We start from the raw sequence: 26,176 nt of genomic DNA on the forward strand, positions 1-26,176 counted from the left end.
CTACCCTCTACCTCCATCACTGCCACCATCACTACCACCCTCTACCACAATCACTATCACCATCACTACCACCCTCTACCACCATCACTACCACCATCACTACCACCCTCTACCACCATCACTACCACCATCACTACCACCCTCTACCACCATCACTACCACCCTCTACCGACGAGAAACAAAGCCAGACTGACTCAGAACTCATGGGATGCTTTGTGTGGGCACGGGCAGACACGTTCAGTACGGCGGACTACTGTCAACTCGATGAAAACCGAGGTGATGAACAAAAACTGGGACAAAATTTTGACGAAAAAAAGTCGTTGAAAATCGAATTAGATGAAAACCAGGACAAACGAAAACCAAGGTTCCACTGTATTTCTATTGTGATCAATGTTGTTTTGCATCATGTTTAGACACATGTACAAGATAGTGACATTTTTCTTCTTAGAAGGCAACAACTGTTTGTATGTTATACCAAAAAATTGATATACACTGCATATTGACTACTACTATTGTAGCATATGTTAAAAATACTGTACGTACTGCAAAAAGCCACTGTTTTTTCTTTTGCAGCTCCATCAATTAGATACCCCTTAGTTTACCTTTAGTCTTAAATTAATTTATGCTGTTACAGTACTGACCTTTTACATGATTAAGTGACTCATTCCAGTCTTGTATAATTGCATAGAATAAAGTATTTAAAACCTGCATGTATAAAATGGATACAGTACTGCAAAACTGTATTCACTTTCTCTGGCACTGCACAGTTCTAATATTTTTTCATCCCTAACCCTTGCCTCAATATGTTAAGGCAAGTTAGTTCTGGCATAAGTTCTTAGTCATTTATTTTTTATAATTTTAACTTTCAGTTATAGAGCAGTTTTAGCATGTCTGATTTTTACAGTTCATCCTGGCCTATGTTTCCTTGCACCTTTGTCCAGGATAAATCTTTTGATCTCATTTCTTAATAACTTGCAGTTTGTTTTTCAGATATTTTGTTAGACCAGATTACCATGATGAACAGGAGTAATCTGCATGACATTGTATAAGAGCCAGACATAGGGTCTTGCATGCCTTGGTTGGTAAGCACTGTCCCTGCATATAGAGGATTTTCACCCTGGCATTCACTTGTGGGAAACTTTAGGGAACTTTAAGACCCTTCAAGCTTCACCACATCTTGCCAAGGGTTAAAAGTAGGGGGCTACTCGACGAACCAGTTACCCAGCTCTTAAATCTTCCCAGTACCTCTGCCAGGACTCCTAGACTAGGTCTAAGACTCTCAACTGGAATGGTGCATAGGTAAGAAATGTTGTCAGTCTTATACTACAAAAGAAAGAGCCTCTTATCTAGATCAGACACTTTAGCCATAGACATAAATGTAAATTCGCATTGAGTATAAGGTGGTGAAGATTACTAAAGGCTATGTTATCTTTACTACATGACGAATACCAAAAGATAAACAAGCGCTTGCTGACGGTATATATCCGCTAGATTTATGGTTTATTATTTTAACATTATTTGGCTACATTTGAATCTGTTGTTAAATATTTTGTTAATTGTTTAGTTATTAATTAGTTAAGTCTACATTACTGTGTTAGGATAATAAAGTAATTAGCCAATTGTATAATACACAATATTATTGTTAGTTTATTAAATTTGTATATTCACATCACATTAACCCCTTGACTGTCAAAACCCTAAAAACTGAAGTGCCTCCTAGTGTCGCAAAATTTAAAAAAAAAAAAAAAAAAAATTATTATTTCTTATGAAATGATAGAGAATCTTTTCTCGATGGTAATGACACCAAAAGAACGAAATTTGATGGAAAACTGACGGAATTACGCTTTCACGAAGTTAGAGACCTCGGCGATATTTACAAACCGGCGATTTCGCCAACTTTGAGCCCTATTTTCAGCTAATTCCGTTGTTCCAGTCGACCAAACTCATAGCTATTTCTTTAGAAGTCCATTTTTTCTATTGACTGAGTACAAGAAACTGCCCATTTACTGATTTCAACTACCCAATAACATGGTCAGAAATTTGCAATTTGGCCAATTTCACGAAAATTAAAAAATATGACAATTTCAAGATAGGGTCCAGAATGAACAATGCAGACATTCCTGGCTCTAAAATAAAATTTTCTTTGTTCATCAGTCATGTCTCCAGGCTCCTCAGATATAACTCTTGCTTTCTATTTTGAATTTTTATTCAAACAAAAAATAGAAGATTTACTGTTATGCAAACTACTGTAATATTGTAATAATTGTATAAATAATGTCAACTCATTCATGACTGCATATTAGAATGGCTAGTTGGACATTTATTGGACAATGACATCATTTGTTTACTTTTGAACATCGGCAAAAATCAAACATTTCCCCTACTTTGAGCTCCATTTCCAGGTTCTTTTCATAGTAAAACCAGTTAAAATCACCTCTATTTCTATAATATGTTTTCCATTCTATCAAATGAGACCAAGAAAACAAGAATAAAACCATAAATATTATACGAAAATAGACCCCAAAGTCGGCATTTTAATTGAATAAAGAACTGTCGGGAGTTTTTTTTCTCATTATGCACTGTGTGCTGCAGGATTTTTTTATATGGTGCACACTGACCACACAGGCCCATTCTCTCACATGTGGGCCTACCAGCTTTCTCCTGCTTGATTTGAAGCCGCTAGAATTTATGAGTATATATTCGTCAAACACAGTGGCTCGTAAAACATATACAGGATATACGACCGAAACAGTCAAAGGGTTAATGTAGTTGGATCAGCATTCAGACTGCTCGAGACGCAATTTTGGTTTGTTCATTCGTGGTAGGATCAAACCATTGAAAAATAATTTAATTTTTTTTCTTCAAACAAATCAGTTAAGTATTATTTTCAAGAAATAGTGTTTTTATTTATTTAGCTCTGGAAAAATAGCATTTTGTACACTCTAAGAGAAGCCCTTTGTAAAGTACTGTACAGTATACTTGCAAGCTATTTAATACTTGTACAGTTATTCGGGTATGGATTATAACATGTTATCTAAGTAGGGATGCTGCAGTTGCAGGGTCATTTGAATTGTGATGTCTGCATACTTCAGGCATGGCAGCTATTGAGTGAATTATGGTGAAGGTTTTCTTTTTGGGCTACCCTACCTTGGTGGGAGATGGGAGATGTGGTTTAAAAATAAAAGTAGTGCAGTAAACCCTCTTACAGTGCATTTTCACGTGGACTTTTGTCCACCAGACACATGGTCTGTATAAAGAGAAGAGAATATTTATTGTGCAACAATATGAAGCATCCACTAAAGTTCAGTATCATACATTATCAAAATCACTCTGTCATTACATTATTATAGCTACTCTGCCTGTTTCTAGAATTGTGGAACATGGTGGAGATTGATAATAAAGAATGAAAAAGTGTTTAAAGAAGGAAATTGTTCTGGTGTCTGGTGTCATTACTTTAATATATCTACTCTGCCTGTTTCTAGAATTGTGGAACATAGCGGGGTTTGATAATAAAGAATGAAAAAGTGTTTAAAGAAGGAAATTGGTGGTGTCTGGAATATGACCTTATATTTTTTCCCATATGTTCTTCACTTTGCTTGATGCTGTTTTACATAATGCCAATTTTATGAAATGTAATCCACACATTATGGGAGGATTTACTGCTCAGTAGAAAATAACTGCTGTATATTGAGAGAGGCATAACAGAAGGCAGCACCAATTTGAACTGCTTCATAAACATGAAATTGCAGTGCTGGTCAATAAGCTCTAGTTGGATGTTCAGTGAGACCATCAGTGACAAAATAAAATGCTAGGTACACTAAACACTAGTAGTATTTATTGTTTTTCAGTGATTTTGCAACACTTTTCATTAGTAGAGTGGGTTTTGTTGTTTATGCCCTTCAATAGGGTATGCAGTTTTATCTTAGGCAGAGCAAGCCCTGCCTCCAGCATTCTTCTACTCACGACAAAGACACAAATTTTTTCCTTGAGTAACTTTAGTCTGTGGGACCTTCATTGGATTTCTCTTGGAAAACTTTGGTTTGGTTCCATCACCTCTCCCCAAAATTACTTGGTTGTTAGCCCAACTTAATTATATGTAAATGCAATGGCATATGTTTGCATCCGTTGTGACATTTCTCATGTTCATAGTAAGTCCTTGGGTTCTAAGTGTTATTTATTCTTTTATTGTTTCATGTTTTCATATTACTGATCCCACATGCTTAAATTTCTTGACTTCTTCCAATACCTTGTCACTAATTTGCATCTTAGACTCCATCAAAGCTTGGCTGTATGTCCTATGAAGTAGAAGGAAACATCGCATAGTTTTCTCATTGTAAGAAAACCACTGCTCTTATTTCATTTACATTTACTTTTGGTTTATGAGGTCTCTTCTTCACTGGATGAAAATATGTGGAGTACGTATATAAAATTAACCCAGGATTTTTTCTGCTGTTACTTTTTTTCAGTGTAGGTTATGACCTTTTTATTTTTTTACATTTATCTTTCATATTAGGCGCAGGAGATCTCGAAGCCGTTCTCGGAGTCCAGACCGCAGAAGGTCAAGGTAAGTTTGATTCCTCATGACTACATAATAAAGTTATTCTAATGTTATAAGGTACTGTAGCACATCTTCATTTACATGAAGGAATAGTTTTTTAAAGACACAACTAATTCACTGGGAGGAGAAGAAACTTTAGACTGTTTTGGTTTGTCGTGAACCATTGTCAGGTCATGATTTACTATGATCAGGTTATGATTGACAACATGGTTCAAGATAGACCATATTGTGAGTTAGGAATTGTTCCAGCCACAGTAGTGTACAGTAGTGCATCTACTGTATTACGGTACAGCATACCCCTTGTTAATGCAAAATTGGTCTGTAAGATTTATAAAAAGCACTATATCAAATACCATCATAAACCAGTTTATGCAGAAGAGCCCCTGACCATATGTACTGTACCATAAAGTGTGGACAAAAAGCATGGAATGAGTTTTGCATGGAATCTCAAGATTGCTGAGTAGTGGGATATTTTCCTCTCCATGCCAGATTGGGCCTGGGAAAAACCCAGCATCACATATCAATGTACTGCCTCCAGTTGCTTTCTGGAAGCATTGGCATTCCTTATTCAGTGTGATAATCAAATGATTTTGGACATTTTCATTATCCCTTCTCATCTCTGGATTTTAACCATGACATCCAAAAGGAATACTAATGAAGTTAGAAGTGTAGAGAAGAAAAGTAAGGGTGAAACTGATTGTTTCAATGAAAATTAAGATATGCTTCAAGACAGTGCACTTGCCATGTAGTTGCATGCTCCTTTGATTTCAGAAAATCAACAGTTTGTACCATTAGAGACTGAGAAGAACATGACAGCTTGCTCAATAAGTAATCCAGTTTGTGATTTGCTGAAATGAATGACAAATAGGTCAGTACAGCTAAATAACACTGAACAATTACTGAATGTGTGGATTGAGGAGAAACTATGGAAAAGTGCCCCACTTAGTGCTCAGATAATAAGGCATGATGCCATATCATCCTTTTAAACTGTGAGAGAGAAGGAAGGAAAGCCTTCTCAACTGTGTTCGTATATTTAGTACTGGTTGGTTTGTGATTTAAAAACCTCATTTGGCTGCCTGGAAATGTTTAATGGCTAGAGTGCATCAACTGATCACATTGCCTCAGGAAATTTCTCTGCCAAGTTTGTGCAAATTATTTCTGAAAATGGTTACAGTCCTGACTAGACAAGCTTATGTTGAATGAAAATGCCATCAAGAGCTTACATTAGCAAGCAAGAAAAATTTGCATCCGAGTTCAGGGCAGCGGTGTATGTACTAGTTCAGCTTGCTTTTCAGTGCTAATGCACCAGGTGATTTCAAGTGTAAGCCTTTGTTAATTTATCATGTACAGACGCTCAGTGCAGTATAAGGACAAGGCAAGACTGGTTAGCTTGTTATTTGGTGGTCATACAAGGCATTATAGTTGACTGGAGCCCTGTTTGTTGAACGGTTGATAGTTCCCATTGTCAGTGAGCCTGGCCCATGGCCAGGCTCCGAGAATAGAGCAACTCTCGAAACTCATCAAAGGTATATCCTGAAATCTTACATTCTGTGGACCTACACACACATCAAGAAGCAGCTACAACCAGCATTTAAAGTCTGCTAAAGTTGCCTGCTTTAACTCTTAAAACCATTTTATATATATATATATATATATATATATATATATATATATATATGTGAATGTTTTCAGATACTTGGGAGTTGACGTGTCGGCGGATGGATTTATGAAGGATGAGGTTAATCATAGAATTGATGAGGGAAAAAAGGTGAGTGGTGCGTTGAGGTATATGTGGAGTCAAAAAACGTTATCTATGGAGGCAAAGAAGGGAATGTATGAAAGTATAGTAGTACCAACACTCTTATATGGGTGTGAAGCTTGGGTGGTAAATGCAGCAGCGAGGAGACGGTTGGAGGCAGTGGAGATGTCCTGTTTAAGGGCAATGTGTGGTGTAAATATTATGCAGAAAATTCGGAGTGTGGAAATTAGGAGAAGGTGTGGAGTTAATAAAAGTATTAGTCAGAGGGCAGAAGAGGGGTTGTTGAGGTGGTTTGGTCATTTAGAGAGAATGGATCAAAGTAGAATGACATGGAAAGCATATAAATCTATAGGGGAAGGAAGGCGGGGTAGGGGTCGTCCTCGAAAGGGTTGGAGAGAGGGGGTAAAGGAGGTTTTGTGGGTAAGGGGCTTGGACTTCCAGCAAGCGTGCGTGAGCGTGTTAGATAGGAGTGAATGGAGACGAATGGTACTTGGGACCTGACGATCTGTTGGAGTGTGAGCAGGGTAATATTTAGTGAAGGGATTCAGGGAAACCGGTTATTTTCATATAGTCGGACTTGAGTCCTGGAAATGGGAAGTACAATGCCTGCACTTTAAAGGAGGGGTTTGGGATATTGGCAGTTTGGAGGGATATGTTGTGTATCTTTATATGTGTATGCTTCTAGACTGTTGTATTCTGAGCACCTCTGCAAAAACAGTGATAATGTGCGAGTGTGGTGAAAGTGTTGAATGATGATGAAAGTATTTTCTTTTTGGGGATTTTCTTTCTTTTTTGGGTCACCCTGCCTCGGTGGGAGACGGCCGACTTGTTGAAAAAAAAAAAAAAAAAAAAAAAAAAAAAAAAAAATTCAGGGAAACCGGTTATTTTCATATAGTCGGACTTGAGTCCTGGAAATGGGAAGTACAGTACCTGCACTTTAAAGGAGGGGTTTGGGATATTGGCAGTTTGGAGGGGTATGTTGTGTATCTTTATATGTGTATGCTTCTAGACTGTTGTATTCTGAGCACCTCTGCAAAAACAGTGATAATGTGCGAGTGTGGTGAAAGTGTTGAATGATGATGAAAGTATTTTCTTTTTGGGGATTTTCTTTCTTTTTTGGGTCACCCTGCCTCGGTGGGAGACGGCCGACTTGTTGAAAAAAAAAAAAAAAAAAAAAAATATATATATGTATGTATATATATATATTTTTTTTTTTATATAATTTTTCAGGATGGCAACCCTGTTTATCTTGTATGTTCTTTACTCCAGTTAATTGTAATCTGAGTAAAGCACCAATTTTCAGGTAATATAACTAGTGTGTTATTCAGGGATGTACTGTATATAGAACAGTACTTACTTTTTTTTTATTAACATATCATCTGTTTCCCACCAAGGCAGGGTGACCCCAAAAAGTAAGCAAAACCCCCCAAAAAAGAAAAAACTTTCATCATTGCTCAACACTTTCACCATCATCCATACATAATCACTGTCTTTGCACAGGCGCTCAGATACGACAGTTTACATGTCCCTCCAAACAGCCAATATCCCAAACTCCTCCTTGAAAGTGCAGGTATTTTACTTCCCACCTCCAGGACTCAAGTCCAGCTAACCAGTTTCCCTTAATCCCTTCACAAAATATTACCTTGCTCACACTCCTAGAGCTTGTCAGGTCCCAAAAAGTATTCATCTCCATTCACTCCTCCCTCATCCCCTCCCTCCAACCTTTCCTAGGATGACCCCCTACCCTGCCTTCCTTTCCCTACAGATTTATATGCTCTTTCAAATTCAAAATTCAAAATTCAAAATTCAAAAATTTATTCTCTATAAGGATTACAATGCTGAGTTTACAGAATTTGGTTATTGTGTGGTTTACATGTAGTAAAATAATAATTACAGAGTGTACCACTAGAACACGTAGCATGGCTAGGCATTTTGGGCAGACTTAAATTAAATCTTAAGTTTAAAATATTACAAAAATTATGAGGTAAGTTGGTATTATGGCTAAGTGACTAAATACTAGTTTGTGAGTTTAGCAATGTGAATGCTTTTGTTTTGGCACTATACATAGTTTCAGTATTGGAGTATCACAGGCCAACTTATGACTAGTTAAGATTCATTATTTTGAGATTGAGATTGATATTTCTGTTTATGGTCAAATGGGTGAGTGAGTGTAAGTGTTAACCACCAGGTGGTATTCGTGTAATTAGTTGACAGGGTGTATCAGGGAGATAAGATGTTTTCTGATGGTAGTTTTGAAGGTGATGAATATGTCTGCAGTTTTAGAATTTTCAGGTAGGGTGTTCCAAATTTTAGGGCCTTTGACATACATTGAATTTTTGTAAAGGTTTAGTCGGACACGGGGAATGTCATAGAGATGTTTGTGTCTGGTGTTGTGCCTGTGGGTTCTGTCGCAACTATCAAGAAAGCGTTTTAGGTCAAGGTTAATATTGGAATTTTAGGTCCTGTAGATGTAGATTGCACAGTAGTAAGTGTGGATGTACTGAACAGGGAGTAAGTTTAGATCTATGAAGAGTGGGGGGTGTGTTGCCAGGGATGGGATTTAGTGATTATTATTACTGCGGCTTTTTGTTGAGTTATTATTGGCTTTAGGTGTGTTGCTGCAGTTGAACCCTAAGCACAGATAGCATAGGTGAGGTATGGATATATAAGTGAATGGTATAGTGAGAGAAGGGCACTTTGCGGCACATAGTATCGTATCTTGGAGAGGATCCCAACCGTTTTGGATACTTTTTTGGTTATGTGTTGGATATGGGTGCTGAAGTTCAGGTTGTTGTCGAGGTATAGGCCTAGGAATTTGCCCTCATTATGCCTGGCAATTAGAGTGTTGTCGATCTTAATGTTAATTTGCGCATCTCCTGCTCTGCTACCAAACATAATGTAGTAGGTTTTGTCAGTGTTAAGCGTAAGTTTATTGCCTGTCATCCAAGTCGATATTTTGATCAGCTCCTCATTAACAATGGTGTTGAGGGTGGCAAGATTAGGGTGAGAGATGACATAAGTCGTGTCGTCAGCAAAGAGAATGGGGTTCAGGTGTTGAGATACGTTTGGAAGATCATTGATGTATATGAGGAAGAGCAGGGGACCAAGGTCACTTCCCTGCGGAACTCCAGTATCAAGTGGCTGTGCTGTTGATGCTGTGTCTTTAATGGTGACATACTGATACCTATTAGTAAGGTAAGATTTGAAATATGCAAGCGCATGGCCTCTTATACCATAATGGTCAAGTTTGTGGAGTAGGATGCTGTGGTCTACTGTGTCAAAAGCTTTTCTTAGGTCAATAAAAATTCCTAGTGGATATTCCTTATTTTCCAATGCTGTGTAAAGCAGATCTAGCATTTTTATGATTGCATCGTTAGTGCATTTATTTTTCCTGAATCCAAATTGGCAGGGGTTGAGTATGTCTTGTGCCGTTATAAATGAATATAGTCTCCTCTGAACATCAAAATGGTATACAATACTGACAGGTTGTTAGGTAAGACACATATGCAACAGTTAGACAACTTTATTCCGAAACGTTTCGCCTACACAGTAGGCTTCTTCAGTCGAATACAGAAAGTAGGCAGGAACAGTAGAGATGTGAAGACGATGTAATCAGTCCATCACCCTTGAAGTCGTAGAATTTGAGGTTGTCAGTCCCTCGGCCTGGAGAAGTTCAGTTCCATAGTCAGGAACTATCTGAAGATCAAGCGACAGTGCGGAGACTTAAATACTGTCGGAAGGAGAGGTGCAGAGTAGTAGTAGTAGTAGTAGTAGTGAGATTGTAACCACTGAGAGGTCATGTCCCTCTCAGATCCAACACTTCTCACTTGAAAAGCTTGTCCAAGGTGTTTTCTGTACCAAGATGCCATGTGTTGCAGTGTCTGACAAGATGAACATCAAAATGGTATACAATATCGACAGGTTGTTAGGTAAGACACATATGCAACAGTTAGGCAACTTTATTCCGAAACGTTTCGCCTACACAGTAGGCTTCTTCAGTCGAATACAGAAAGTAGGCAGGAACAGTAGAGATGTGAAGACGATGTAATCAGTCCATCACCCTTGAAGTCGTAGAATTTGAGGTTGTCAGTCCCTCGGCCTGGAGGGACTGACAGTCTCCAGGCCGAGGGACTGACAACCTCAAATTCTACGACTTCAAGGGTGATGGACTGATTACATCGTCTTCACATCTCTACTGTTCCTGCCTACTTTCTGTATTCGACTGAAGAAGCCTACTGTGTAGGCGAAACGTTTCGGAATAAAGTTGTCTAACTGTTGCATATGTGTCTTACCTAACAACCTGTCGATATTGTATACCATTTTGATGTTCATCTTGTCAGACACTGCAACACATGGCATCTTGGTACAGAAAACACCTTGGACAAGCTTTTCAAGTGAGAAGTGTTGGATCTGAGAGGGACATGACCTCTCAGTGGTTACAATCTCACTACTACTACTACTACTACTACTCTGCACCTCTCCTTCCGACAGTATTTAAGTCTCCGCACTGTCGCTTGATCTTCAGATAGTTCCTGACTATGGAACTGAACTTCTCCAGGCCGAGGGACTGACAACCTCAAATTCTACGACTTCAAGGGTGATGGACTGATTACATCGTCTTCACATCTCTACTGTTCCTGCCTACTTTCTGTATTCGACTGAAGAAGCCTACTGTGTAGGCGAAACGTTTCGGAATAAAGTTGTCTAACTGTTGCATATGTGTCTTACCTAACAACATAGTCTCCTCTGCACAAGTTTCTCAAAGATTTTGGATAGCAATGGTAAGTTTGATATTGGCCTATAGTTGTTTAAATCTGTAGGGTCACCACCTTTATGTATTGGTGTAACCCTTGCCGTCTTGAGTAGTTTTGGGAAGGTGCTAATTTTTAGTGACTTGTTAAAAAGTAATGAGATAGCATGCGAGAGGACATGGGCCGCTCTCTTGTACAATAATGGTGGGACATGAGACAGATTCCCTGAGTTATTTTTAAGTGACTTTATAATCTCGGTGACTTCCATGGGCTCAGTTGGAGCAAGATAGAAGGAATTTGGGAAATTCCCGTCTAGGTAGTCCCCGGCATGGGCATTGGTGCGTGGGATTTTATTGGCGAGATTAGAACCTATGGTTGAGAAGAAGTCGTTTATCTTGTTAGCTGTGTCAGTGGGATGCAGTGGTGTTTCATTAGGTTTAGTTAGGGCAATACTCTTGGTTTTTTCAGTTTGTGGGTCCCTAGAATCTGAGAGAGTGTTTTCCATGTCTTTTTTATATCTCCTCTTGTGTCAGTGAATCTACTGGAGTAGTATAGTTGTTTGGCTTTCTTTATTACTTTGGTGAGGACTGATGAATAGTGTTTAAGATTATCTTTGTGTATTAAGCCCTGTCTATATTGCTTTTCATATTGGTGTTTCTTATCAATGGATTTCAGAATGGTGCTGGTTAGCCATGGGCAACCAAGCCGTTTGTTTGTGATCTGTTTCGTTTTTATAGGACAATGTTTGTTGCATAGTCTAAGTAATTTGTTAAGAAAAATGTCTGTCCAGTCATCAATACCATTGGCCTTGGAGAATTCTGTAGGCCAGTCAACAGTCTCTAGGTCAGCTGTGAACTTCCTTATTGAGGCCTCATCATGGAGTCTAAATGAAACTTTGTTGTATTCAAGTGGTGGTTTACTAATGTTTGTCAAGAGGAAGGTAGGGTAGTGGTCTGTAGTGCTATCTGTGATTATCCCTGATTTAAGGGGGCTAGTATATTGGTCCATATGTGGTCTATTATGGTTGCACTTGTTTCAGTGAGCCTGGTTGGCTTAGTTATTGTTGGTATGAGAAGTGTGTTGTTCATATTGTTGATGAAATCAGTTATAGGCTGATCATCTAGTAGGCCAAGGTTGATGTTGAAGTCTCCAGCTAAGAGAAGGTGGTGCTTATTCATTTGTCTGTTTGTTATTAGTGCCTTTAGTTTCTCTCTGAAATTTGGGATGTTTGTGTGGGGTATCCGGTAAATGGCACCGATTGTAATAGGCGTCTTAAGGTTTTTTACAGTAAAATTAGCAAAAATGTATTCTCCATATTCATCACTAAAGCAAGTGGTGCTAATACAAGATAATTGGTTAGAGTAATAGATTGCAATACCACCCCCAACTTGGTATGGTCTGCAGTTGTGGATTGCTGTGTATCCTGGTAGAGGGTAGATATCTATTGTGTCCTGCTTAAGCCAGGTCTCAGTAAGAATAATGCAGGAGAAGGGTGTCTTTAGTGGTGTCTTTAGGGTGTCTTCAAGTCATTCTACTTTGTTTCATTCTTAATAAATGATCAAACCACCTCAACAACCCCTCTTCGGCCCTATGACAAATACTTTTAGTAACTCCACACCTCCTAATTTCCACACTACTAATTCTCTGCATCATATTTACACCACACATTGCCCTTAGACATGATATCTCCACTGCCTCCAGCCTCCTCCTTGTTGCACCCACATAAGAGTGTTGGTACCACTATACTCTTGTACATTCCCTTTGCTTCCATGGCTAACATTTTTTTTGTCTCCATGGATACCTCAAAGCACCACTCACCTTGTTTCCTTCATCATTTCTATGGTTAACCTCATCCTTCATAAACCCATCTGCTGACAAGTCAACTCCCAAATATCTGAAAACATTCACCTCTTCCATACTCCCTCCCTCCAAGGTGATATCCAATTTTTCTTTATCTAAATTATTTGATACCCTCATCACCTTACTCATATCTGTGTTCACTTTCAACTTTCCCTTTATACACCCTCCCAAACTCATCCACTAACCTTTGCAACTTTCCTTTAGAATCTCCCAAAAGCACAGTATCATCAGTACTTATATGGTAGTTAATTTTCCTGTATGTGATTATATTTGCTGTAATGTGGGATGCAGTGCTGTACATATTCACATTCCTTTAATAATTTTCATTAATGCTGTATAGTCGTGCAGTTTAGTTACATTTCCCACTGCATTATGATGGTAGTGGGTAACTAGACTTGTTTAAATTTTTGTGTATATATGGCATTCACTATTCACCTTTGGTATAATGTTCAACACTTGTAACATTACTTTAAATATTTATAGCAGATATTTGTCTCATGATATTTTGTTATTTGCCAGAACTAATACTTGTGTCAACAGATCCCGAGACAGGGATAGGGACAGAGACAGGGATCGAGGTAGATCACGGCGATCACGATCCAGAGACCGCCACAGGTCGCGCAGTAGAGATCGGAGACGGTCAAGATCTCGTGACAGACGTTCAAGATCGAGAGACAGATCTAGGTCACGTGAAAGAGAAAGGGATAGGAGGTCAAGATCTCGTGACAGAGACAGGAAGAGGAGTAGGAGCAGGTCAAGAGACAGAGATAGGAAGAGGAGCAAGAGAAGCAAGTCACACTCTCCAGCCAAGGTCAAGCCAGTTTTACATCCTCCAAAGCCTCAAGAGCCAACACCTGCAGAACCTAAGGATGAGGAGGAGACAGGGCTTGACTTTGACCCTTCTAAAGTAGATAAGGTCAGATTTTGTACTGTTACACTGTCAAATACAATTTTAAAAGGCATTATTCATATACTTAATGTTTTAAAAATTTTATATATATTTCAAACACAACTTTTTTCTAAGCATGTTCACTGGATTTACCAAACCTTTCTCTGTGATACACATTTATATCATCTTTATTAATACCATTAGAGTGATATTTAACCCTTAAACGGTCCAAAGAGATCAACGTTCAAATTCGTAGTGCTACAAAAGTGGATCTACTTTTTTTTATATATTTTCAAATATAACAAAAAAAAATGTAGATAAAAGTTTTTTTTACACGTTTTCAAATGTAAAACAAAAAAGAAGATCTACATTTTTTTACATACTTTCAGATGTTGAAAAAACGTATATATACGTTTGAACCATTTAAGGGTTAAAGAAAGTCAACAACATGAACGTATGCAGTGACACAGCTTGGTCAAAAATCAGTCTAAAATGTTTTGGTAAATATTCTCAGTGGATCATTAAACTTACTCGACCTCGTACCCTTTTCCTCAGTACATCTTTGCAGGCAGGAGAGACATGATTATATACACTTGGAAAATCCTAGAGGGATTAATACCAAACTTTCACATAAAAATCACTCCCTATAAAAGCAAAAGACTCAGCAGAGGATGCAGCATCCCCCCATTGAAAAGCAGGGGTGCCACTAGCATGATAAGAGGCAACACAATAAGTGTCAGGGGCCCAAGACTGTTCGCTGCCTCCCAGCATTCATAAGGGGGATTACCAGTAGACCCCTGGCTGTCTTCAAGAAAGCACTGGACAAGCACCTAAAGTCAGTACCTGACTAGCTAGGCTGTGGTTCGTGCGTAAGGTTGCATGCGGCCAACAGTAACAGCCTGGTTGATCAGACCCTGATCCACCATGAGGCCTGGTCACAGACTGGGCTGCGGGGGGCATTGTTCCTCGAAACCCTCTCCAGGTATACCTTATGTATAGGGAAATTCTGTACTTCAGCATGAACTATCAGTATATGCCCATTGGGAACTGAGGGGCAAAACAGTACACTTGTATGAACCACAAGATACACTTTGTTGACTAGAAAATGAGTTTGTCATCTCCAACCACAAGTTTTTTCTATTTGTGGTACTGTATAAAAAATGTCATTAAGCAAAACATACTTTTGTTCATTAAGTCATGCAGTTCTTGTTTTACCTAAATTTCAAATTTACATTTGATTCCCTAATTAATTTATTAAATGCTCTCTCATATCTTAAATTAATTCATGAACTTTCTGATTAGGGATATATGTTCATATTTCATTATTCCAAGTTACTAAATCTTGTTGGTAACCTAGAAATAATTATTAGCAATTTTAATTGTGAAAAAGCCTAGTGTTGACTTACTGTTCTATTTATCATTGTGTGGTATGTTCTAGATTTTAGAGACAGTGTCTTTTTTCTTATGCTTGTACAGGTCCTCCATCACAAATCCTGCATCATTGGGACCTGTAGTGTGCCGGATTACTGAGTTTGCCGAATTACAGAGTGGTTAGGTTAGAATACACTTAATAAAATTAACCAACTTGACTTACACAGTTCATTGAACATCGGCAAAAATCGAACATTTCCACTACTTTGAGCTCAATTTCAAGGTACTTTTCGTCATGAAAGCAATCAAAGTCATGTCTGTTTCTGTAATACAGTGGTCCCTTGCTTTTCGTAGCTCTCGGGAATCATAGATTTCGGAAATCATAGGGATATTTTCGTATAAACATGGGCTCACTAATCATAGGTTGACTCATGAATAGTAGTTCGTCCGGGACGCGTACGCACGGTGTGAGCCGGGGCGGCCTCCCTACCCAGCCAGTCTGGCATTGTTTACCAGTGAGCGAAGGTCCCCCTCACGTGCTCCTACGAAATATTTCATAATGTACTGTATTCCACTCATTTTAGTCCTTGCAAGTACTAAATAAGCTACCATGGCTCCAAAGAAAGCTCCTTGTGCCAAGCCTGTGGTAAAGAAGGTGGCAGCAAAGCATTAGCTAAGAACTATAGACCAATAGCTCTGACGTCCCACATCATAAAAATCTTTGAAAGAGTGCTAAGAAGCAGGATTGCAAATCACCTGGATTCCCAAAATCTGCACAATCCAGGGCAACATGGGTTCAGGGCAGGTCGCTCCTGCCTCTCACAACTACTGGATCACTATGACATGGCCTTGGATGCACTGGAAGAAAATCAGAATGCAGATGTAATATACACAGACTTTGCAAAAGCATTTGACAAATGCGATCATGGCGTAATAGCCCATAAAATACATGCTAAAGGAATAACTGGGAAAGTGGGGAGATGGATCTTCAACTTCCTAACAAATCGAACACAAAGAGTAGTGGTCAACAGAGTTAAATCGGAGGCTGCCATAGTGAAGAGCTCTGTTCCACAAGGCACAGTACTCGCCCCCATCTTATTCCTTATCCTCATATCAGACATAAACAGAGATATACACCACAGCACCGTATCATCCTTTGCGGATGATACTAGGATCTGCATGAGGCTGTCATCTGCTGAGGACGCGGTTAACCTCCAAGAAGATATAAACAAAGTTTTCCAGTGGGCAACGGTAAACAATATGATGTTCAATGAGGACAAATTCCAACTACTCCGTTATGGAAAACTGGAGGAGATAATAACTAGAACAGAGTATACTACTGACTCCGGCCATACAATAGAGCGGAAAAATAATGTAAGGGACCTGGGAGTAGTAATGTCTGAGGATCTCACTTTCAAGGATCACAACAGTGCCACGATCGCACGTGCAAAGAAAATGATAGGATGGATAATGAGAACTTTCAAAACGAGAGATGCCAAGCCCATGATGATCCTTTTCAAATCACTTGTTCTCTCTAGGCTGGAATACTGCTGTTCATTAACATCTCCATACAAAGCAGGTGAAATCGCAGATCTAGAGAGTGTACAGAGATCCTTTACTGCACGTATAAGTTCTGTCAAGCACCTTAATACTACTGGGAACGCTTGGAAGCACTTGACTTGTACTCGTTGGAACGCAGGAGGGAGAGATATATCATAATCTACACTTGGAAAATCTTGGAAGGAATGGTCCCAAATCTGCACACAGAAATCACTCCCTACGAAAGTAAAAGACTGGGCAGGCGATGCAAAATGCCGCCAATAAAAAGTAGGGGCGCCATTGGTACACTAAGAGAAAACACCATAAGTGTCCAGGGCCCAAAACTGTTCAACAGCCTCCCATCAAGCATTAGGGGAATTGCCAATAAACCCCTGGCTGCCTTCAAGAGAGAGCTGGACAGATACCTAAAGTCAGTGCCGGATCAGCCGGGCTGTGGCTTGTACGTCGGACTGCGTGCGGCCAGCAGTAACAGCCTAGTTGATCAGGCCCTGATCCATCGGGAGGCCTGGTCATGGACCGGGCTGCGGGGGCGCTGATCCCCGGAATAACCTCCAGGTAAATACGATTGAATTTAAGAAAAACATCATTGAACAATATGAAAGTGGCACAAGTGCGGCCGAACTGTCCAGGATGTATGAGAAACCCTACACAACCATATGTTCCATAGTGGCCAAGAAAAAGGAAATCAAGGATGCTGTTGTTGCAAAGGGGGTAACTATGCTGACAAAAATGAGATCACCAGTACTCGATGAGGTTGAGAAGTTATTAATGGTGTGGATAAATGAGAAACAATTAGCAGGAGATACTCTTATGACTTCAATTATTTGTGAAAAGGCTAGGCAGTTGCACAACGATCTGGTAAAGAAATTGCCTGCAAATAGTGGTGATGTGAGTAAATTTAAGGCCAGCAAAGGTTGGTTTGAGAGATTTAAGAACAGTACTGGCATACACAGTGTGGTAAGGCATGGTGAGGTTGCCAGTTCGGACCACTAGGTGGCTGAAAAATATGTGCCTGAATTCAAGGAGTACATAGAGGCTGAAGGACTGAAACCTGAACAAGTGTTCAATTGTGATGAAACAGGCCTCTTTTGGAAGAAAATGCCAAAGAGGACCTTCATTACACAAGAGGAAAAGGCAATGCCAGGACACAAGCCTATGAAAGACAGGCTGTTGCTCAAGTTCTGTGCTAATGCTAGTGGGGATTTCAAAGTGAAGCCGTTACTAGTGTACCATTCTGAAAATCCCAGAGTGTTCAGGAAAAACAATGTTATGAAGAGTAAATTGTGTGTGTTTTGGAAATCTAATAGTAAGGCATGGGTCACGAGGGAAATTTTCGTCGAGTGGTTCAATGAAGTGTTTGGCCCTAGTGTGAAGAATTACCTCCTGGAAAAGAAATTGGATCTCAAGTGCCTGCTAGTAATGGACAATGCACCTGCTCATCCTCCAAACTTGGATGACCTAATTTTCGAGGAGTTTGGGTTCATCACAGTAAAGTTCTTGCCCCCGAATACCACTCCTCTCCTCCAGCCCATGGACCAGCAGGTCATTGCAAACTTTAAAAAACTCTACACCAAAGCAATGTTTCACAGGTGCTTGACTGTGACCACAGACACTCACTTGACCCTAAGGGAATTTTGGAGAGAACACTTCAGCATCCTCCATTGTATAACCCTTATAGGTATGGCTTGGGAGGGAGTGACTACCAGGACTTTGAACTCTGCTTGGAGAAAATTGTGGCCAGATTGTGTCCACAAGAGGGATTTTGAAGGGTTTGGGACTGACCCTGATGAGCCAATGTCTGTTGTTAAATCAATTGTGGCACTGGGGAGTTCTATGGGGTTGGATGTGAGTTTGGAGGATGTGGAAGAGTTGGTGGAAGACCGCAACGAAGAGCTCACCACTGAGGAGCTGCAAGAGCTTCAGCAGGAACAGCATCAGATCGCAGCTCAGAATCTTGCTGCAGAGGAGGAGGAAGAGAGATGGAAGAAGGTGCCTTCTTCAGAAATTAAAGAGATTTTTGCTATGTGGGGTAAAGTGGAAAGCTTTATGGAGAAACATCACCCTGACAAGGTTGTTGCAAGCCATGTTGGCAACATGTACAGTGACAAAGTCTTGGGCCATTTTAGGGAAGTGTTAAAGAGACGCCAGAAACAGAGCTCTCTCCACAGTTATTTTGCGAGACAGGACTCCAGTGACTCTCAAGGTGGTCCTAGTGGCATTAAGAAACAGAGAAGAGAAGCAACCCCAGAAAAGCAATTGGTACCTGAGGTGTTGCTGGAAGGGGATTCCCCTTCCAAACTGTAAACAATCCAATCTCTCTCCTCCTCCAGTCTCCCATACACTAAGAAGAATCTCCAATAAAGGTAAGTGTTATGCTGTTAATGTTTCATTCATCATTTCCCATTGTATTGTTTATGTACTACATCTATATTTCATGTAAAAAAAAATTTTTGTTTTAATACTTCTTGGTGTCAGGAACTGATTAATTGTATTTACATTTTTTCTTATGGGGAAAATTGATTCGCAAATCGTAGATTTCGATAATAGTAGCAACTCCAGGAACGGATTAACTACGAAAAACGAGGGACCACTGTATATCTTCCATTCTATCAAATGAGTCCAAAAAATGAGAATACAACCATAAAAACCATACGAAAATATACTGCAAAGAGGCAGCTAATGGCTGAGAAGTGAACTCCCTTATTTATCGTCCGTCTTTTTTATTTTTGTTGTACGTTAAGAAGCATCTTTCCATCATACATTGCCCAAGTTTCAGTGAGATAGCCCAACAAACAACCGAGAAAAAAAAATATTTACCAAAAATCATATGTGGCAAGCCCAAGCCAGGTACTGGAAATAAGCCACTTTGTCTGACTTTTCTGGGTTATCCTAGGTTCTCTATACATACACTGCTATGTATGATAATCTATGTAACTGCATTTGTGTATATCTGAATAAACTTATTTACTTCTAGTCTGTCAACTGAGTACAAGAAACTGCCCATTCACTTATTTCAACTACCCAATAAAGTGGTTAGAAATTGGCAATTTGGCCGATTTCACACAAATTTCAACAGATGCCAATTTCAAAATAGGGTCCAGAATCAACAATGCAGACATTCCTGGCACTAAAATAACATTTTCTCTGTTTATTAGTCATGGCTACAGGCCCCTCTTATATTACTCTTGCTTACCATTTGGAATTTTTATTCACAAAAAAAATAGAAGATTTATGTTATGCAGATTACTGCATTATTGTAATAATTGTATGAATAATGTCAATCCATTCTTGACTCCGTACTGGAATTTAGACTGGCAGGCAGACAGGTATTGGACGGTGACATGATTTGTTTACTCTTGAGCTTCGCTAAGAATAGAACATTTTCGCTACTGTGAGCGCAATTTCAAGGTACTTTTCATCATGAAAGCAATCAAAATCATATCTATTTCTGTAATATATCTTTCATTCTATCAAATGAGACCGAAAAAATGAGAATATAACCATAACAACCATACAAAAATATACCGCTAAGCGGCCGCTAATGGCTGAGAAGTGAACTCCGCTATTTATGGTCTAAGTAAGTAAGTAAGTTTATTCAGGTACTATACACAAATACAGTTACATAGAATTATCATACATAGCAGCATATGTGTAGAGAACCTTGGATAACCCAAAAAAGTCAGACAGAGTGACTTATTTCCATTGGGGTCCTTTTATCTTATTAATGTAATATAAAGGTTATAATATTTTCTTATTATTCTATAATGAAGATTACATCTTGTTATCATACTAAAAAGACTATCTACTACACAAGGGTCATTAATACTATCTACAACACAAGGGTCATTACTAGGAATAAGGTAAAATTTACACGTATGTTAGCTAAAAAATAGAAAATCATTCCCCTCCCTTTCTGTAGGTACATTCATCAGACACCTTTTGGCACTCTTCTTGAACTGGTTCATGCTGTGACTGGCTTTGACGTGTGTGGGTAGTCTGTTCCATTCCTTTATTGCTGTACAATAAAAGGTGTTTGAAGCCTGGCCAATGACTGTGGGTACTACAAAGTTGTGCTCTCTCCCCCTAGTACTATGATTGCTTTGGTTCCCAACCTTGACAGAATTGACAGCAAGATATTCTGGACACTGTTTGTGAGCAATTTTATGAACATGATTTAGCTTCAGTTGTTTTACTCTGTCTTCAACATTCAGCATATACAACTGCTGTAATTCATCCTGGCCTACATGTTCTCTTGGTCCCAGCACCAGGATGAATCTTACGATTTTGTTCTGGGTGATTTGCAGTCTATCTTGCAGTTTTTTTGTCAAGGCAGAGTACCATGAAGAGCAAGCGTAATCCATATGGCATTGTATAAGGGCTAGACATAGGGTCCTGCGAGCCTCAGTAGGTAGACACTGTGCTTGTCTATACAGGAACTTCAGTCTGGCTTTCGCTTTCTTTACTACGCTGTTCCCTATCAATTCTCCTGACATGCATGGGTCAAAGGGGATTCCCAGATATTACACTGGACATTAAAATTATTTACCCTTCTCAGTTTGTTTCGTGCCAAAGAGAATGGCTTCAGTTTTCCTGAGGTGTAATGATAGTTTGTTGTCTACTAACCATTTGCTGCAGGACTCCAGTTCCAGAGTTAAAACATTAGCTATATCTTGTACGTGAAGAAGTATCTTTCCATCATACATTGCCCAAGTTTGAATAAGATAACCCAACAAACAACTGAGAAAATAATAATAATGTAATAATAATATTAATAATATCTTTATTTACTACACATACATGTACAAGGTATACAGGCCTAGCTGACTTCAGTGACATACTACTGTATAGAAAGGCACTTCTTATGCTGAGTATTTCAAGAAAATTAGGTCAGTGTCCCAGGATAACACCCACGCTAGTCGACTAACACCCAGGTACCCATTTACTGATGGGTAAACATAGACAACAGGTGTAAAGAAACACGCCTAATGTTTCTACCCTGGCTGGGAATCGAATAGTATTTACCAAAAATCTTATATGGCTAACCCAAGCCAGGTACTAAAAATAAGCCACGTTGACTTTTTTGGGGTTATCCTAGGTTCTCTACACATATGCTGCTATGTGTGATAATCTATAGAGAGAAAATAACTTTTTTGTTTCATGTTTATGGTGGAGTACGAGTGTATATCATAGTTAGCCCTGTGCTATACTCCGTTTTCTTTAATATAAGCCCCCAAGACAAGGATAGGAGAAGTAAGTAAGTTTATTCAGGTATACACATACAGTTACATAGAATTATCATACATAGCAGCATGTGTGTAGAGAACCTAGGATAACCCAAAAAAGTCAGACAGAGTGACTTATTTCCATGGTATTTGTTTACCATATCCTCTTCATAACTCTGTCAAACTGCTCGGTGTTATGCCAAATATTATTCATTCTGGAGTATTTAACATGTTTTATGTTATTTATATTGTTTCTTATGTCATATTAGATCAATTGTGATAGGCAAATAAGCTGTAGTGTTGATATTGGCGTAATAATAAAGCATATTCTCCTGCTTCATGAGACTGAGCTCATGGCAACTGACAGTGGCTTCAAAGCCACCTTATCTTTAATGGATAATGTACTGTGTAGGTGCTTTACATAATGAGAAGCATTTCTTTTATTCATTGGAACCATGGCTATGGCTAAAAGTAAGCAGGTTAAAACAATAAATGGAGAAAAAGAAATTGGAATGACTTATGCAGCAAATAGCACCACAAAACAGTACCAGCAGGTTGGTGTGGCAACCCTGGAAATTTGAAATTATGCTATCCAAAATTAGTGCCGAATAACTGAAGGAACCGAATAACTGATTGCCGGATTTGCGATGTCGGACCTGTATGTGTTAAAGGGTGAAATGGCACATTATGTATCAATTCATTGTAGAGTGATTGTATAGAGCACAATATTTTAATTAAATACAAGTCATGAAGCATCTCACACTGTACCAATCGCAGTGTTAAATGTGCATTAATACAATTGCCATAATTTTGCAGGAGGAGGCTGAAAAGCGTCTTGAAGCTGAAATGCAGAAGAGGAGGGAACGCATTGAAAAGTGGAGAGCAGAGAAGAAGAAACGGGAATTGGAAGCAACAAAGAAAGAAGCAGAAAAGGGTACTTTAGGAGCTAATGTGCCCAAAGTATCAATAAAAGCCTGGAGTCTAGAAGATGATGAGGAAGAGGAGGAGGTTGAGAATAAAGAAGGTGATGGAAAACTAGAAGAGGTATGAAGCACCAGCTTACTAAGTTCTTACAAAATTTATGATCCCTAGCTTAGCTCTTATTAATAGCAATCTGTATAATGTTAAACATTTTAATTTTGATATAAGAGCTCTGTATCTTGAAATTTGGAAAGAACTACCAACTGTGAGTCACCATATGTATTGTAGTGCTTACATATCAGGAGGTGCTGTTAATCATGTAGGTCAGGGTTGAATAAACTTTGATGTGAATTAACCTTGACTTGACATTATAGATATTCCATGATATTATCCAATTTCAGCATGCCATTACTCAAATTATCAGACATCTAGGTGAGTATATAGGAAGTGCATTTGTCTCGGACTCAGCAGATGGAGGATCAAGCCTCCACCACGTTGTGCACTATATGGCCCACATGGGTTTAGCACTTGAATAAAACATAAAAAAAATACTCAAATTATCATATTTCTTATCATGTAACATGAATTTTTTTTTCCCCATAACCTTGTGTCTTAAACCTGTGTCTTGCATGGCCCATGTAATTTTTTTAACACATCAGTCATCTCCTATAGGGTATGATTATTTGAACTTAGTTTTATCTACAAAAAACAAAATTGGGTTGGGGCAGGTGTAAAGATGCACTTTACATGGCAGAAAATATAGTAATACAGCCTCTCCTCACTTAGCGATGGAGTTCCATTCTTAAGACCATGTCAGTAAACGATTTCATTGCTAAGTGAGGAGCATACTATAATGGTAGTGGGTTTGTGTCAACCATCTTTGATATTGTTTTAATGTCACCTTTGCACCATCTATAACATTTGTTGTATATTTTTCAATGTTTATACAGTAGTGCACTGTATACTGTAATAAACAGAATAGAGAAAATCAGCTCTAATATACATTATTTAGGTATGCTTACTAGTCAGAGAGGCCATCGTAAGTCCGGGTCATCGGTAAATGAGTACTTCACTAAGTGAGGAGGGGCTGTAGTATGTTTCAACTGGTATGTTCTCACCTGTATGTGGGCAGCTCTTGGCCCTGCCTTTCAACTTGCCACTTGCCAGATTTCCTCCCTCTATACCTGCTCTTTAAAACTATATACAATCTGTCCAAGATCTTGGACTTCCTTCCCTTCCCCTCAGATACTTTCTTTACCACTCTCAAAGAATGATTCTCTTTAAGAATATTTGCTGCAAAGTCTGATGATTATTGTTTCCTTGAAAATTTAATGGTAATACGGATTGTCTTTCTGTTTCAGGAAGATGAAGTTGATCCTCTTGATGCATTTATGTCTGGCATTCAGGAAGAAGTGCGAAAAATTAATCGTGTAGATATTAGGGGTGGTGTAAGACGTGGAGTCAAAACAAACGGTACACCTACATGTTTTATATAGCATATTTAGGTATCCCTGAAGGGGGTGTCTTTACATAGTTCTTTCTCCAAGCTTGTTACAGTAAACCCTTTATTTAATGGACTGATTGGGAGGAGCAGGTGGTCAGTAATGGCAGTTGTGGTGAATAGAAAGAAGTATATTTTGCAGTGATTGTAACAATTTTGAATTATTCTGTGACCAAAGGACTTTGTCCATTGTTTCCAAATATATTGAAACAGCCCATTGTGTTTCATATTTCTGAAGTCCATTAAATGGATGATTTACTGTATTTATAACATGAGAATGCCTCATCTGATCAAATTTTCAATTCTGACATACTGTAACTATGAAAAGATTCATGAAACTATTAGTATATGCAGAGGTAACCTCTGGTCACTTTTATATAGATCATTTTCAAATTTGGTTTTCTTGTGATAGCTTGAGAAAGCTCCTTTCTGATCAGCTTCAAACTTGCAGCACTGATGTATCCTTCCTAGAAGAAAGCTGAAATTGAGTATGGGGGTGCCAATTTGAAAGTTTTATTTGTTAAAATGGACCAAAATAACTTTAGTATGCCTCTTTTGAACAGATTCAATTTTTAATGGTTGTTGCTTCACATGGACAGTTTAGTACATACTTAGTAGGTTTAGACTTCTTAGATACAAATTGGCCAGTTACCTAATTTAGTTAGTAAACTTGGAATTGTTGCTTTCTGTGAAATAACTGAAGAATGTGTGTTGCTAACATGGGTGATTGTGTGTGTTGCTTTAGTAGGGATTGTGTGCATGGTGTTAGTATGTGTGTATGCAGTGTTATTGTAGATTGTGTATTACATTAGTACAGATGATTGTATGTATGGCACTAGCACGAATCATTGCTTTTCTTTTGCTAGTGTGGATGATTGTGTGTATGATTCTAGTATGTATGTGTGGATGAGTTTAATGATTATTACAAAAAAGCTTCTATATACACCACAGTTGTACTGCAGGTAGCTATATTGGGTTGAGGTAGAAAAAGTTGCTTTATTAAGTTGTAATAAAGTACACAGAACGAATGATGTCCCAGTAAGTTTGTTCTGCACCATATCTCATTTCTTTAGTTTAGTTGCATAATTATGGGTAATTTTTAAGAGTATAAATGATAGAATTTTATTTTAACCCATTTACTGTCCAAACCCTTAAAGTTAAAAGTACTCACTGTCCACATTTAAAAAAAATTCTTTTGAAATGGTAGAGAATTTTTTTCTGAAGGTAATATTGCCAAAAGTACAAAATTTAATGGAAAACTTAGGGAATTATGCAGGCACGAAATTAGCAGCCTGGGTGCAATTTACGCATTGGTGATTTTCCCCACTTTGAGTCCTATTTTATGCCAAATTCCACTGATAAATTCAACAATATTTTGCTTGTATGCCTTCCTTTCTATCAATTTCGCACAAGAAAGCACCACTCAACTACCAAAACTATCCTATTAAGATCACTGAAGTCTAATTTGGCTAATTTTACACACAAAAAACTATTTAAAAATAGAGTCCAAAATGAACACTAAACATTCCAGACACTAAAACAACATTTCCTCTGTTCATTAATCATTTCCCCAGGCCTGTCCACTTGTCTTCCATTTTGAATTCATCATTGCACAAGAAATCAAAGACTTACCCTATTTCTCAGATAATAAAATATAACCAGGAATGAATGGTCATGGTTTAGTAGTCCCACTAATGGAATCAAACCAAGTAAAAACCCATGAAACAGACCAGTGGGGTATAGAAGGGCCTTACCTTCTGAAAATTTGGCAAAAATTTCCACTT

At 38.6% G+C, this 26,176-nt stretch overlaps 1 protein-coding gene across 6 annotated transcripts in view; it reads left to right on the top strand.

Moving 5' to 3' along the window:
• The window catches only part of Prp5 (pre-mRNA processing factor 5), a gene marked incomplete at its 3' end in the record, with an annotated part of 69,756 nt that overhangs the window by 5,175 nt on the left and 38,405 nt on the right, over positions 1-26,176 (top strand). Inside the window, 5 exon segments of one of the 6 annotated variants that reach the window (XM_070091734.1) lie at positions 991-1,299; positions 4,514-4,564; positions 13,448-13,844; positions 22,787-23,014; positions 24,253-24,364. In XM_070091734.1, coding sequence (XP_069947835.1) covers positions 1,289-1,299; positions 4,514-4,564; positions 13,448-13,844; positions 22,787-23,014; positions 24,253-24,364 — 799 coding nt within the window. 6 annotated transcript variants of the gene reach the window in all.

The sequence above is a fragment of the Cherax quadricarinatus genome, chromosome 3, assembly GCF_038502225.1.
Source record: "Cherax quadricarinatus isolate ZL_2023a chromosome 3, ASM3850222v1, whole genome shotgun sequence".
Taxonomy (NCBI): domain Eukaryota; kingdom Metazoa; phylum Arthropoda; class Malacostraca; order Decapoda; family Parastacidae; genus Cherax; species Cherax quadricarinatus.